Below are 16,643 nucleotides of genomic sequence, written 5' to 3' on the forward strand. Positions count from 1 at the left end.
TCTTCGGACATAGCTCTGTGGATGCAGTAACATGAACGCAGCCTGACGTGAAGACAACAAAAGCAGAAGACCGTACAGTCAGTGGGCCCACCAAGTTCTTCCAGGCTTCCAAATATCGCAGCTTAAGATGTAAATAACTGGTCACAGACAAGCTAAAGAAACTAGGCTGCTACCAAATCATCATCGAACAACTGCTGGCCACTGCTAACCAGAACTGCCTTACACTGGGCAATCCTGAAGAATATGCAACTCTTCTGTGGATTGAGTTGCAGCAGTTCACTGCTGCCGATGAGCAAAACTAAATTTCTTCTGCAAATTAATTCGTAGTAATAAGTTCTCATTAAACAATAAAACACCCTTTCTACAAGGACTGTTTTTTCCAATTACAGCTCCAAAGTCAGGCTGAACTAATGGCTTGTTCTTTCCTTAATTTCTTTTGGTCTCTTTACTTCAGTTAGGTAGGTATGATTAATGAGCCCACCATAAACCATCTTCCTACACTTACTTCTGTCTTAAGTGCCATGGTCCCATTTGTCAGGGGAAATTCCACATTATAAAAAAAGTAGACTTGAGACAATCTCCTAAATGGACCACCATCAGAGTATTTAGCAGGTTTCGCTTCACACAGCAATACTTTCTAGTGGAATTAGGCCCACTGGACTTTCACTAGACAGCCGACTAGCCCCAGGGGTACTTCTGCAGTCCACCTCAGTGTTCAACACAGTGGCTCCTTCTAGGAACCCACTGTCTGAACTCCAACTGCTAAAGTGAATTTTCATGATCTTTCTGAGGCAAATTTTCATGGAAGTGATCTCTAATCAAAAGCTGAAACGATCCCTTCCTTTTCAGATTCCCTCTCATTTCAAACTTACAGTTTCAAGAAATGCATAAGAAATTGAGCATCACTCAGTCTATAATGACAAAGTCCATAAAATGAAGACAGATCAAGCTGTGTAACAAAATATGTTACATTCTCGCTCTTGATTCCCGAGAGTACTTAAATACTTCTGCTTTTGCTTTGAACACAGTGATAACCTAATTAGTATGACTGGATACCAACATAATATTCCTCAGTACATATTTGAGCCAGGATTTCAACTTTAGCATTTTTCCCCATGATTGCACTTATTTTTTCTAGCACAGCTCATGGATGAGCTCATTACTCTAGCAGCCATTAGTTTATCATAGCATAAAAATGCTAACCCACTGATTAATGTGTCTTGAAAGAAGTAATAAAAAAAGACAACAGGGAAGAAACATGCCCAAAATGTGACCTATTTTTTTCCGTACATCGCTGTATATCCATACATTCCTTACATTGTACATAACTTACCGTTCCAAGATAATGCACCCCAGTAATTCTAACATTGTGAAACAGTTCAACGAAACACAGACCCTGTATAATATATGGCATAACAATTAAAAAGGGAAAGTTAGCTCTTCTTTTGCTCAGTGTGCCAGTCTTGCAGCCAAAGCATCCCCACCTGAATGAGGGGTCTGCAACACAACTAACTGAACCCCTGGTGTCTGTTCTAGGAGACTGAAGTTCAACCTAGTAACAAAGAATTATTCTACCAATTAACTTTGAAACAACTAAGATTTAATTACAGAAACATGTAATGCTTCTCTCTTCATTCAGTTGTGCTCGGCTCAGAGTCGTTTTGTTCACTCACACCAGTCAAAGAAAAGCATGATACAGTGAAAAAGTTCACACCTACTTGATGATAGCTTCATGGGAGCGATAGTTCTCACACAGCAAGATCCTGCATGGAAATTCTGCAGGGTAGTGCTCATAGAGCCGATCAAGCAATGAAACATGAAGGTTTCTTTCCCTGGCAAATTCACTGTAGACAAAAGGACTGAGCTGTAATAGACACACACATACAAAGAAAATGTAACTAAATACGTGAACTTGGAATTTCATGCTCCCAACATACGTATTTTGCATCAAAACAAAAATGAAACCTTACTTTTACTGTACATTCATAGGTGGAAGACATGTACCATGGCTATTCCATAGAAATGCCCATCCCTACTGTAAAAGCAACAAAAGATCAGCGTGCTCTTAAAGGAACAATAAAGCATTCAATAACTATGTAAAGAGGAGAGAAGAACCCTTAGATATAAGTTTTCTCTTTGTGGCTTGCACAGATGAATAACTCAAAGCAGAGAGCTGTTTGACAAAAAAACAAAACAAAATCAAACCAAAACTGTGTTTTCAATGCCATTACACAATTAGTTGGACAAGCACTTTACAGTTAGGTTCCTACCACAAATAGTACAGATCAGAAAAATACAGACATTTGTAACACAATTTTAAAAAGTTAAATAGAAAGTTGTTGGAAAAACTAAAACCTAAGCAGCCTAGTTACAATTTGTCATGGTTTAACCCCAGCCAACAACCAAGCACCACCCAGCCGCTCGCTCACTCCCCTCTCCCCAGTGGGATGGGGGAGACAATTGCAAGAGTAAAAGTGAGGAAAAACTCATGGGTTGAGATAAGAACAGTTTAATAATTGAAATAAAGTAAAATAGTAGTAACAATATGTAATATACAAAGCAAGTGATGCACAATGCAATTTCTCACCACCCACCGACTGACACCCAGCCTGTCCCCGAGCAGCGGTCCCTCCCTCCCAGCCAACTCCCCCCAGTTTATATGCTGAGCATGACGCCATACGGTACGGAGTAGCCCTTGGGCCAGTTGGGGCCAGCTGTCCTGGCTGTGCCCCCTCCCAGCCTCTCGTGCACCGGGCAGAGCATGGGAAGCTGAAAAGTCCTTGCCTGGTGTAAGCACTACTGAGCAACGACTAAAACATCAGTGTGTTATCAACATTATTCTCATACTAAATCCAAAACACAGCACTATACCAGCTACTAGGAAGAAAATTAACTCTACCCTAGCCAAAACCAGGACAGTCCCCTTATTCTATACCATCTACGTCATGCCCAGGTCTTACACTTTCCAATTAATCACCACCACTTTTCCAGTCTTTATATATATACACACAGATATCATTCCCTTAGTCTACGGGACATCCCTCTAAAACGTTTGTTGAGTTCATTTAGTCCATGACTTTGGGCTCCATCTGTCGTAACAGTCTTTCAGGGCAGGAGAGACGGTGTGTGGTGTTGGATTGGTGCATGCTGAAGCCAGTTTCATGCTCAGTTTCAAAGTTTATTCTTCATTAATCTGGGTGATTCTTACTGTAATACTGTTGATATGGCACATAGCAACCATAGAAATGCTGACATACAGCGTTATGTAGCAATTAACATCACACAATTCGGTTCATTGGCTATTTTCACCCAAAATCAAATCCCCTTGAGGTACACATGGGACTTGCCCATCCTTTCGCATCACCCACTAAGTGCACCCAGGTCCTTGAGCAAAAGCAATTCCACAGATGGGTTTGCCCTTGCCCAAGGCAGGAATAGCCCAGACTGTCTTCCCCAGCATATTTTTTATGTGCGCTACAGGGACTTCATCTCCCTGTACAGTGTGTGGAAGTTTTGATTGGGCAGGGCCAGCTCGATTGACAGATCCCCTAGTGCTGACTAACCAGGTGGCCTTTGCTAAATGTGTATCCCAGTGTTTGAATGTCCCACCACCCACTGCTCTCAGTGTAGTCTTTAACAGTCCATTGTATCGTTTGATTTTCCCGGAGGCTGGTGCGTGATAGGGGATGTGATATATCCATTCAACGCCATGCTCTTTGGCCCAGGTGTCTGTGAGGTTGTTTCGGAAATGAGTCCCATTGTCTGACTCAATTCTTTCTGGGGTGCAACGTCGCCATAGGCCTTGCTTTTCAAGGCCCAGGATAGTGTTCTGGGCAGGGGCGTGGGGCACGGGATGTGTTTCCAGCCATCTGGTAGTTGCTTCCACCATTATAAGCACATAGTGCCTGCCTTGGTGGGTTTGTGGGAGTGTGATATAATCAATCTGCCAGGCCTCCCCATATTTATATTTCAGCCATCGTCCTCCATATCAGAGAAGCTTTAACTGCTTGGCTTGCTTGATTGCAGCACATGGTTCGCATTCATGGATAACCTGTGCAATAGTGTCCATGGTCAAATCCACCCCTTGATCACGAGCTCATCTATATGTTGCATCTCTTCCTTGATGGCCTGAGGTGTCATGGGCCCACCAAGCTAGAAATAATTCACCTTTATGTTGCCAGTCCAGATCAACCTGAGCCACTTCAATCTTAGCAGCCTGATCCACATGCTGGTTGTTTTGATGTTCTTCAGTGGCCTGACTCTTGGGTACATGAGCATCTATGTGACATGCTTTTACAACCAGGGTCTCTACCCAGGCAGCAATACCTTGCCACAATGTGGCAGCCCAGATAGGTTTGCCTCTGTGCTGCTAGCTGCTCTGCTTGCATTGCTGTAACCACCCCCATAAGGCATTTGCCACCATCCATGAGTCAGTATAGCCATCAAGTACTGCCCACTTCTCGTTCAGCAATATCTAAAGCCAGCTGGATGGCTTTCACCTCTGCAAACCGACTCGATTCACCTTCTCCTTCAGCAGTTTCTGCAACTTGTCATATAGGACTCCATACAGCAGCCTTCCACCTGTGATGCTTCCCCACAAGATGGCAGGACCCATCAGTGAACAGGGCATATTGCTTCTTGTTTTCTGGCAGTTTATTATACAGTGGGGCCTCTTCAGCACGCATCACCTCCTCCTCTGGCGACATTCTGAAATCTTTGCCTTCTGGCCAGTCCGTGATCACTTCCACGATTCCTGGGCGACTGGGGTTTCCTGTTCGAGCCTGTTGCATGATCAGTGCGACCCACTTACTCCCCGTAGCATCAGTTGCATGATGTGTACGGGGGATCCTCCCTTTGAATACCCAGCCCAGCACGGCAGTCGGGGTGCCAGGAGGTACCAATCACTTCCAAACCAGCTTGAATCCCTTCATATGCTGCCAATATCTCTTTTTCAGTTGGAGTATAGCCAGCCTCAGATCCTCTGTACACCCAGTTCCAAAATCCTAGGGGTTGACCTCGAGTCTCCCCCGGTGCTTTCTGCCAAAGGCTCCAGGTAGGGCCGTTCTCCCCGGCTGCGGTGTAAAGCACATTTTTTACATCTTGCCCTGCCCAGACTGGCCCAAGGGCTACTGCATGAACTATCTCCCGTTTAATTTGTTCAAAGGCTTGTCATTGCTCAGGGCTCCATTTGAAATTGTTCTTCTTCTGGGTCACTTGACAGAGAGGGCTTACAATCAGACTGTAATTTGGAATATGCATTCTCTAAAAACCCGCAACACCCAAGAAAGCTTGTGTTTCTTTTTTGTTAGTTGGTAGAGACATGGATGTTATTTTGTTTATCACATCCATTGGGATCTGACAACGTCCATCTTGCCGTTTTATTCCTAAAAACTGGGTGTCCTGTGCAGGTCCCTTGACTTTACTTTGTTTTATAGCAAAATCAGCCTCCAGAAGGATTTGGACTATTTTCTTCCCTTTCTCAAAAACTTCTGCTGTGTTACCCCACACGATGATATCATCAATGTATTGCAGGTGTTCTGGAGCTTCACCCTGTTCCAGTGCAGTCTGGATCAGTCCATGGCAAATGGTGGGGCTGTGTTTCCACCCCTGGGGCAGCCGATTCCAGGTGTGCCGAACACCCCTCCAAGTGAAAGCAAACTGTGGCCTGCACTCTGCTGCCAAAGGGATTGAGAAAAATGCATTAGCCATGTCAACTGTGGCACACCACTTGGCTGCTTTTGATTCCAGTTCGTATTGAAGTTCTAGCATGTCCGACACGGCAGCGCTCAGTGGCGGCGTGACTTTGCTCAGGCCCCGATAGTCTACTGTATAGTCTCCACTCTCCATTAGACTTTTGAACTGGTCATATGGGACTGCTAAAGGGTGAGCGAGTCTTGCTGATCACTCCTTGGCTCTCCAGTCAACGAATCAGATGGGAATCAGGGAGTCTCAGTCGGTGCGATATTGCCGCCGGTGCACCGTCGTGGTAGCAATTGGTACCTGTTGTTCTTCGACTTTCAGCAACCCCACAACAGAAGGGTCCTTCGAGAGACAGGCAGGGTGGACAGCTGTTTAATTTCCTCCGTCTCCAAGGCAGCTGTACCAAAAGCCCACCAGTACCCTTGAAATACCCTCTCCTGAAGTAGTCTATGCCAAGGATGCATGGGGCCTCTGGGCCAGTCACAATGGGATGCTTTTGCCACTCACTCCCGGTTAGGCTCACTTCAGCCTCCTATACGGTCAGCTGTTGGGATCCCTCATCAAATACAGATGGGTTCTGCCCCTTTACAGCTTGATGGCGTGAGGGTACACTGTGCCCCGGTGTCCACTAGAGCCTTATATTCCTGTGGGTTTGATGTGCCAGGCCACCAAATCCACACAGTCCAGTAAACCCGGTTGTCCCTTTCCTCTACCTGGCTGAAGGCAGGGCCCCTCTAGTCCTGGACATAGCATTTGTTACTCACTTCTTGTAAATGTGAATCAAAAGTCCCTTTATTATGATCGGAAGCAAAATCAGCCCTTCTACTCTGTCTAGGGAACTGCTCGCTGGAAACTGGAGCAGCAATTTTCCTGGAAGAACAGCCTTTTGTGACTGTTTTTCCTTGCAACTCACATACCCGTGCCTCTAGGGTCGAGGTAGATTTTCCATCCCACTTCCTCATGTCCTCTCCATGGTCACGCAGGTAAAACCACAGGGTGGCCTGTGGTGTGTGTGCACTATATCCTCTCTCTGAGGAGCACTTACTCCTAATAGCTGAGACACTGGTTCGTGCAGGTGGGGAGCAGGACATATCCTCTTTGAATTGTTGGAACTCCCAGGACAGTTTCTCAGCTAGCATATCCAGCAGCTTCTCCACAGCCGAGACACAGGCCCGCAGGGAGGAAGAGAGACTTTCTTCATATTGCTGGAGCTGGCCAGCCAATTCATCCACTGTCTGTTCCTCTCCATCTTTCCATGTCACTACTGCCAAGGAGTTTCCACGCGACGATGGTGCGCCCTGCACAAACTTCCACCACATGGGTCACGTGCACCTGACTTCATCTGGATCTTTGGGTAACTGCTCGTTGTCCAGGTCATTATAAATCACCTCCAGTGTGGCTAATTCCCTCAGGTACTGGATACCTCTCTCCATGGTGGTCCACTTGCCTGGGTGACATATAACGTCTTCCTTGAAGGGATACCTTTCCTTCATGCCTGACAGGAGTCGCCTCCAGAGGCTGAGGGCTTGTGCCCCTTTTCCAATCGCTTTGTCAATGCCCCCTTCCCTGAAAAGGGATCCCAGCTGCTTGGCTTCCCTACCCTCTAATTCCAGGCTACTGGCCCCGTTATCCCAGCATCGGAGCAAGGAAATGACAATGTGCTCGCCTGGATGATGAATGAAATCTTTTCGCATATCTCAGCTCACTCAGGGACAGGGATCGGGTGGTTACCATCTCATTTATGGGTTCTGTCTCTTCCTCCTCCTATTCTCATGATGGCCCTGGTTCATCTTCACCCCTTACTAAACAAGCTGATTTTCTTGTGTATAGGGGCGACTGATACCGGTACGGGTTGGTTCTCTGGGTCAGCTGCAGTACCTGTCGCCAGGGCTGGCGTAGCCACAGCGCCTGTTGTTTTGTCATCAGATCCAGAGACTTTCTCTTCCTTCCCCTTGAGGCTACTGAACAGTGCTGAACAGGGCTCGGTAGGCATGGGCCAGGCCCCAGCACACTGCAGTGATTTGTGTCTTCCTAGAATTGCCAGGGTGACAGCATACTTTTTCCAAATATTCTACTAATTTTTCAGGATTCTGCACTTGTTCAGGGGTGAAGTTCCAAAATACTGGTGGGGCTCCCTGTCCGAGGTATTTGCCCATGCTCTCCCACACACCCTACCACTCATAACTATCCAGCCCTGGGGCAGATCTCTGGATGATATTCTTAAACTGCTTATTAACCTTAGACAAAACTGAAACAATATTCCCAAGAACTACCAATAGATACATCTTAACTACCCAAGGATGTTCAGGATACTGAAAAGTTGTTGTAATGAAGGAGGAAACCGTAGAAGGTGGCAGCAAAGGTGCCATTCTGTATTTCCTCCATGAAAAACCTCTCAGAGGAAGCAGTATAATTGCTAGTTGTCTCCACGAGATGGTACCCGAAGTACAGTAATGGCTTCAGTAAAAAACCCAAATACCAGATAAAGCTCAAGGTCATTGTTTTCAAAACAAATCTCCCAGACAAAACAGCACTAATCACTGCAGAGCACAGCAAACTGCAAAAAACACCACCAATCTTTTAACGTGTACAGCAAAAACAAGAGCGTGGTGCAGATCAGATAAACTAATATCAAGAACAGAGGAATCAATATTGTGACCAAAAACTGTTAAGATATAAATTCCTTAATATACTCTGGTTAATCTGCTATTATCTCAAACCCTTTGTGCCCCATGGTGGGCACCAAAACCAACTGTCGTGGTTTAACCCCAGCCGGCAACCAAGCACCACCCAGTCACTCGCTCACTCCCCTCTCCCCAGTGGGATGGGGGAGACAATTGCAAGAGTAAAAGTGAGGAAAAACTCATGGGTTGAGATAAGAACAGTTTAATAATTGAAATAAAGTAAAACAGTAGCAGTAGTAGTAGTAGTAATAATAATAATAATAATAGTAATATACAAAGCAAATTATGCACAACGCAATTGCTCACCACCCACCAACCAATGCCCAGCCCGTCCCCGAGCAGCGGTCCCTCCCTCCCAGCCAACTCCCCCAGTTTATAGGCTGAGCATGACGCCATACGGTACGGAGTAGCCCTTGGGCCAGTTGGGGCCAGCTGTCCTGGCTGTGCCCCCTCCCAGCCTCTCGTGCACCGGGCAGAGCACGGGAAGCTGAAAAGTCCTTGCCTGGTGTAAGCACTACTGAGCAACAACTAAAACATCAGTGTGTTATCAACATTATTCTCATACTAAATCCAAAACACAGCACTATACCAGCTACTAGAAGAAAACTAACTCTATCCCAGCCAAAACCAGGACACTATTACACTAAACTACTACCGGGCTTGTTTAACAATAAAACCATCATCTATTACAGTAGGAAAAACAGAACCAAAGATGACAAAAAACTATTTTTTAAATAAAATTTTAAAATGTAGAAATTAAGCCAATCTCTTTTGTCATTCTGAATACATGTGATTCAGATTCTGAGTTTGAGTTTCACTTCAGATAAATACTAGTTTGAGAAATTTAAATACTGGATACCTCATAGATTAGCTTTTGTGAGAACCTGAGCTATAGAACAGTTCTTTATGCACGTAGGCTAAGACACACAGGCCAAGTCCAGACTCCAGCCATCCAGCTGAGCTGACATGATCCAGCCTGAGGTGGTAAGAATCCAATCTCTTAAAAAGCACTTTTAAGATCTGTATTTAAAAAGCACTATCCCAGTCCTTGGGATTACTACGATCATGACTTGAAATGATCTAGTAGTATTAAATCATAGGTGGCAACACTACTCTAAGTTGATTACTATACCAAAGCAAACATCCACTCTATTGCTGTTGTGAAATGTCAAGACAATTAAAAGCAAATCTATAAAAACAAATAAATCTGGCCTAAATCAACAAAGCAAGTAAGGTTGACTTTTCCAAGCATGCTTTCTCATGCCTACAGGCTGCAAAATGACATGCATAATCAGCGTTTTAAACTCTTCTAAACTCCTTAAACTAAGCAATTCCTAGGCACATGGCAGTAATATCAAGGCACTGACTAGTTTCCATTTTCTATTTCTTACTTCTTCAAATCCTTCCCAGATTATGATGCTTCTAATTTAAAAAAAAAAAAAAAAAAAAAAAAGTGTCTAAATCATAATACACATTCTCCGTATTCTTGAATTCTTTCAGAAATCAATAGGGAATACCAGTCATAAAAAGTAGGAGGAACTCCGACTCTTGACTGTAATAATTACTATCCCCGTATCTTATGCAAATAACATTCCTTCATCCCTTGAATTTTCCTTGGCTTCCCCATCTATTATATGACCAGTAAAATGTATGCATCTCCCTCTTTAAAATGAAATTTTACTTGCATATAGTTCAGTGGTTGAGCAGGCCCAAGTCTGTTCTACCACAGATTTCCTATGTAACCTTGGACAACTCACATGCTTTGTGCCTCAATTCCCTCACTTTAAAATGGAGACAACAGCATATTCTCACTTAGCAGATATATTGTGAGTCTAAATTAGAGATTATGAGGTATTCACATACCACAGAAATTTGGAGCAGATAAATACCTTAAATATATAAATACAAATTATTATATATACGCACTTTACATGGAAAAATTCTATAGTTCTTACCTGCATATGGTCTCCAGCCAGTACAATTCTTGTGTTTTTATTAGCTAATGCTAGAGGCATAATAGTTTCGCACTCCATAGCCTGCGCAGCTTCATCTAACAGAATGTGTGTAAAAAAACCTGTAAAAAGAGATATCAGCAAATAAATGAAACTTGAAATATGACAAAGTGATAACAATACAAGAAATTGTACTACAAGTTCTGTATTCTGATAGTAACCAAAACTAGGAAAAACCCAGTATGCTTATACAAATTAATTTCTAGCAACGACTAGAAACCACACAAACAATTTTCAAACCCATCAAATGACCAACAGTGGTCAACTGATGGCCAGCGACATTAGCAGTAGCCCACAGATCTGCCTCTTTCTTCTGATATACATGAAGTTAAACAAGTGCCTTATCTGAGCTCTCCCTATACCAAGAGGAAATGTCTCTTGGTGGACCTCCCTCAGTAGGTTTCTCAAATCTGAAAATCTTTTCATCGCCCTGAGGCTTGATGAGCTTTGGACAACGAGAATGAAAAGGACTTCCTCATGTACCCGAGTCCTATTAACTATTTTATATATTAAATTTCCCATTAAAATTGCACACACACCTGAGTTATGAGCTTTAAGGAATGCAGGGGGCGGGAGAAGGAACAGAAGGAAAATTTAAATTCAATCTTATGATAATATTGGACCAAAAGGTTTCCTGCGGGGTGTGTGGGGGGTGTGCACTGGATAACATGCACTTGAAAAAAAACTGGGCCACAGTAGACTTATATTTTATGAAATGTAAATTCAGGATAGGTATAGAAGTGTTTTTATACATTGATATATATTAAGGTTTAAAACAAAGTATTAGAGGACTTCGTGTACCATCCAATTAAGGTTATATACATAAAAATGTAGCAATTTTCTTCAGAAAACAGTAACTTCATACAGCTGCACACACATTACTAAGGCATGACTGTACGCAGCTTATGGCCAAACAAAGCCATTACTTCCATCTGAAGACCTGAAAATATTTACCATAAATTCCATGTCAGTTTTCTCTATTGCAACAAGTGTCTAAACATAGCCATAAAAAATTAACCGTAACAACTTCTGTAAAGAAATTCCACGTTCTCCAAAAAGCAGATGGATTTCATTTGGAGATCAAGAAAACAATAAACCCTAAGCAGCCTCTGCCTCAAAAAAAAAATCAGTCTAATATATTTCAGTTTAGAAAACAACCCTAGAAGTATCACATTAACAGAGCATGGGTTTGTATGTGTGGGAGTTGTCTGCAAAGCTAAACAATTCACAAAACAAGAAAAAAAAGCTCTCTGTGTGTATTTATGCTTACATGCTCCACTGAGTAATGACCTTAATGAGCATAACATTCAAAGTCAGAATCTCAAACAGAATTTTCCCTCTTGGATCTCAGAAACACCAGATCATAGATACCACTTTTTTTTTTTTTTTTTAATAAGGAAAAAACAAAATAAGCAAAAGGTTAATTTGAATGCCAGCAGTTTATACCTTTGTAATAAACATTTATTCATTAAAAAAAGAGAAGACCATTTTAAGATTATCATTGTTTACTTTATTTTTTTAACAGTTCAAAGAACTGGGTAAGGAACTGACACTAGTAAGAGGAAGATAATTCTCAAAGCGTGCACACTTCTTGTTTAGAAATTATCTTACCTGGTTCAAGATCCAGTTGACATAGATACTGTGATGTATTTAAAGTAACAACTACTACTCGTTGCTTAAGAATGTCTTCTTTCTGTGGCATCTGAAAGGTGGAATGTGTGCTTGAAATCAAACAGTACTGATGCACAACTGGGTGGACAGTCTTTACCCAGCGATTTCTGAAATATACCCTAGAAAAGAAAAAGGGGGCTTATTTTCTATACAGTTTGAACACAGTGACAGCCTAATATTTCAAATGCTAATATTCTGTTTTCTCATAAATAAAAGTAATCTTCAGGAAGCAAAACATCACAACTGTGCAGAATTACATGCTAAACTGTCTTGGATTTACCTTCCATTATTTGCTGCAGTGCAATACTACATCCATGAACAGTTACCAAGGATTAATTCACATATGAAAAAATCTGTAAATTCTTCCTACGTTTAAGTTCTGCGACCCTCACATCAACATCTATTTCATTTTAACCTATCAGTAAACTCATTTTAAAGAAATATTTCCTCAGCTGAAATATAAATATAGCCCATAGTCTTGGAACTGCCAGAGCTGCAGTGGTCTGCACATTTCATCAACTGCAGCCACAGGAACTTTAAAAAAAAAAAAATTCAAAAGACATTAATAAAATTCTGTACTTCCTTTCACACAGACTACATGTCTTCTAAGAACCAAACAGGAAGTATATTCATCTTTTTATCATGCAGGGCCATAACTACGATACACCGTATAAAAGAATGAGAAAATAGTGCCAAAAAGGATGGCTAGAGTCTAAAATAACAGGACATTGTCAGCAAAGCACTGGACTTCAAATATCTTTCCATGACACGTAAGATAATTTTAATCACCATATCATGAGATCAATGATGAATTTTTCTTAAAAAGTGATGAAATGTTACGGCCAGTCTAGCCAAATGGAAGAGGAAGAGGGAAGCCACAAAGAGCATGCCCCAGAAAAGAGAGCAGAGCTAACTCCACAGAGGTATATAGAGATACACCAAACCACACCCGCTGAGCAGCTGGATAAAGATGTCAAAGGGCTTCTCGATGGAGTGTTCCTCAAAAATATAATCTGTATCAAGTAAGAACTGTGAATCTAAAGTGGAACCTTAAGAACACAGGAAACTATTGTACAGATATTAATATTCATTTTGAATTAAAGTTATTTTAATTTATTTCCAAAGCAAATTAAGATGAAATGACTTAAACTAATCTCAGTTCTAAATATGGGATTTAATGCTGTTTGGTCTATCTAGTCATTATTTATTTTCTTCTGATTCATTTCTCCCATGCCCACATTACAAATCCCAAATCAGCAATAAAAATATTTGGAAAAGTCTAATTATGCACCTAAGTGCAAAACATGATTGCACTGGCTGGACTTCGGATATCATGCGTCCACCCACATTTGAAAATTACAGCTCAGTTCCATATAACGCGAGAGAAACAATTATAAGGATTATAATAGATTTGTTGTGTGAAAATACAATGTCCATTTTGGACAATAAGCACAAAATGAAATGCAAAGAGGTGCAAACGCACTGCAGTATTCTGAATGGTTTTTTAGTTTGACAACACAACCAACTAAAATTGATGCTCTGTGACCAAAGGTAACTCCAGTTAGGACTGGGTTCAGTGCTGGAGCAAGCCATACACTCTTAAGTCATTCTCGGAACAATGAATCTTCTAATGTCGCCCCAATATATTTATGTCTTATCAGCCATCGAACTGGTAAGCTTTATTTGATAAACTGTTATTACATCAATGTAACAACACCAAGTCATGGCCTAATAGCTAGAACAAGGTAGTAGGAGCAAGATAACCCCTGCTCTATTTATCCCAGCCATTCAGTCAGCTTTTATATGATTCAGTTTCCCAATCTTCACCGAGGGCAATACTTACCTACCATCTCACAGGAGTACTGTGAGGATTAATGAGTTTATTGTGAGTTTATGTTTGTAAAGCACTTTGAGATTCTTGGATGAAAGGTGTTATTGAAATGCAAAATATTATGGTTATTAGACATTATTATACCATGCACTGTCTTTTATTACAAAAATTCAACTATGTGTGACTCACAGATTGGCTGACAGCATTTCAAACTGCATTGCTGCTTACCCATTAATTTCTTTTATTTTGATGTGAGATCAAAAAGGTATCCCAGAGCTATTATTCACCACTGGCATAAAAACACCTGACAGATGTGACTACTTAGAAAATGTCGTGATATAAGCAAGCCACACCGAACAAGAGATTTCTTTCTCAGGTGCAATTTGGGCTAATAAAATCTCCTGTAATTTCATTATTAGGTTTTTTTTCCTTACAGTTAGAGAACCCATTACAAAAATGGGATTTACCAGCTTAACACAAATCATAACGTTTCACCCTTAACTTCTGATTAAACAAGCGACTAACCTTCTAATCTCAATTCCTGCACAAGCAAGCTACCTGAATGCCAGCAGAGTCAGGCAGTTACTAATCAAAATGTTCATTAGCACCTGCAACACATTCTATTAGTGTGCAGCTACAGATACAAAGATGAGCAAAAACTGCAGCTACAAAACCAAAACCCAGCCACAGCTCACGGGAGAGTATATTTTCTCACATCATTTCTGGAGAAATTGAAACCTTGAACACTACGGTCTACCCAAACCACAGGCAGTGAAATTACTAGCAAATACATAGAGAACCACATTGAAATGGAAACCCCAGATTATAGAGTAGGGACTCAATCTTCTGCAAACAAAAGCACTGAATATATCCACTGTACTTACTAATGCTGGGTTAACATGCACAGAATCTGCATTTCGCATGGAAATTCATACCACCTTTATTTCTAAATGTGGCATCGGGATACCTACCACAAAAGCCTTCATTTCTGTGGACCTCTAGCCAACGAGCCAAAGAATGGAACAAACTGTCAGCTAACCTGTCTATGTTTCCAACCAATCTTTCCAAAGCCTATCAACTTTCCAGTCATTACATCAAAAAAGAAATTTGCCCAAATATTTCTATTAAATGTTAGAACCTCTGAGGGAGGCTAAACAGAGTTTCATTCGCACTCCTGTCCTACAAAAGTGACTTCTACTTCTCATGACTCCTTACAAGAGTGAATGGGGACTAAATTTAAGTTCTTCAAAACTTTTCCCTATTCTGAACCAGAAAACAGTAACTCCTCCCAGTTCTTGATAAAAAGGCCAGGATTCTCCCTTCAGGCTGTGCTCCAAAGAACTCTTCTTGGATAAACTCCAATCCCAGCTCCTCCGATTTTGTGCAGTTATTTCTCACCTGAAATCCCTCAAGCAAAAAGAACACAGAAGCTTAAAGGAAAAAGAACCTAGCAGTCTCATTTCATGCCTCTGTTAAAAGACCATTAAAAAAAAAAAAACAACCAAAACCCTAAGTAGGCCCAAGAAGCCTAAAGAAAACTTTAAAAGCACCTGATTTCCCTCTTCTATTTCTTTCGATCCACCTCCAAAGAGAGGCTCATTTTCACGAACAAGTATGTTCCTCGGGATGCAGAAAACATGTGATAAACCTGTCTTACAACCTGCAAGTTAACTTTTTAAATCAATCTTCCCTTGAGGATGGCATAAGATAGAAGCTAGAGTTTCAAGGAAAAAAAAGTAATTGGCTAAAGAGGCATTTATTTTACAAACTAACATTTGATAAGATAAATTAATAGTGTTTTCAGTACGAGAACTTTACTCTAGGCAATTTGGAAAAAAGGGCAACGGTCCTTTAAAAACTGTTGGGTTTTTGTTTGTTTTGTTTGTTTGTTTGTTTTTTTAATTCAAACTCTGGTTTGCTCCGATTGATTAATTTTTATAGTCTGGATATCTCCTCAAGCTAGTAGCCACATACTAAAGCTACCTGGTTTCAGGCTACATGCAGTACTTACATATGTATGTGATGATCAAAATATTTTAAAAATGAAGCAGAGAGGTTTCAGCTGAGATATTTTAAACAGAATCAACTTATTTTATGACATTGCTGAACTGATAGTCAGCAATAACATGTTTACGAATAAATAAAAATATTGAAAATACAGATAAAAGCACTATCGACCTCTTTCCTTTTCCCCTAGTATTACATACAAAACCAGCATATGGATACAACTAAACTTGAACTACGCAAGTAAAATAATAGTAATTAACAGTAGATACCTCAATCACTGTATGCCCAGAAACACACAGAGAAACTGCTGCTATCTGCTTGCTAGGTCTTGACTGGAGTTTTTAGGAGACGATGATAATCTGAAGTACCTAGCTAGAGTGCCTACCTCAGCAGCCTACCTCCTGAAGACTCTAGCAGTTGATGGAGAGAGACAAGCACATCCACAGAGTAAATTAGGAGCCAATTACTACCTCTTACAGCTCCGACTCACTGTCTAAAGGTGCCTGCTTCTCCACACTTAAAAGCAAGCGTCTTAGCACCCAACAGAAGCACTTAATCGAAGGCTCTTTCCTTCTAACTGTACATTAGGGTTAGGGTTTTTTTCTTTCAGAAACACTTCTGCATTAATTTACATAAGTATAACAAAATTGTTTCAATGTCAAATTTCTTCACTACAAGTCAGGTTTTGCAATGTGCCCCTAATACAGTTGAATCATCTAACCAAACCCAGGGGCATTT

General features: G+C 41.3%; 1 protein-coding gene across 4 annotated transcripts in view; it reads right to left on the minus strand.

Moving 5' to 3' along the window:
* Positions 1-16,643, minus strand: part of HELZ (helicase with zinc finger) — a 98,221-nt gene that overhangs the window by 29,899 nt on the left and 51,679 nt on the right. For all 4 annotated transcript variants that reach the window (XM_082326852.1, XM_082326854.1, XM_082326855.1 and 1 more), the window contains 3 exons: positions 12,008-12,186; positions 10,340-10,458; positions 1,719-1,864 (listed from right to left, as the gene is read on the minus strand). In XM_082326852.1, coding sequence (XP_082182978.1) covers positions 1,719-1,864; positions 10,340-10,458; positions 12,008-12,186 — 444 coding nt within the window. The remainder of the gene's footprint in view (positions 1-1,718; positions 1,865-10,339; positions 10,459-12,007; positions 12,187-16,643) is intronic.

The sequence above is a fragment of the Platalea leucorodia genome, assembly GCF_965183815.1.
Source record: "Platalea leucorodia genome assembly, chromosome: 14".
NCBI classification, from domain to species: Eukaryota; Metazoa; Chordata; class Aves; order Pelecaniformes; family Threskiornithidae; genus Platalea; species Platalea leucorodia.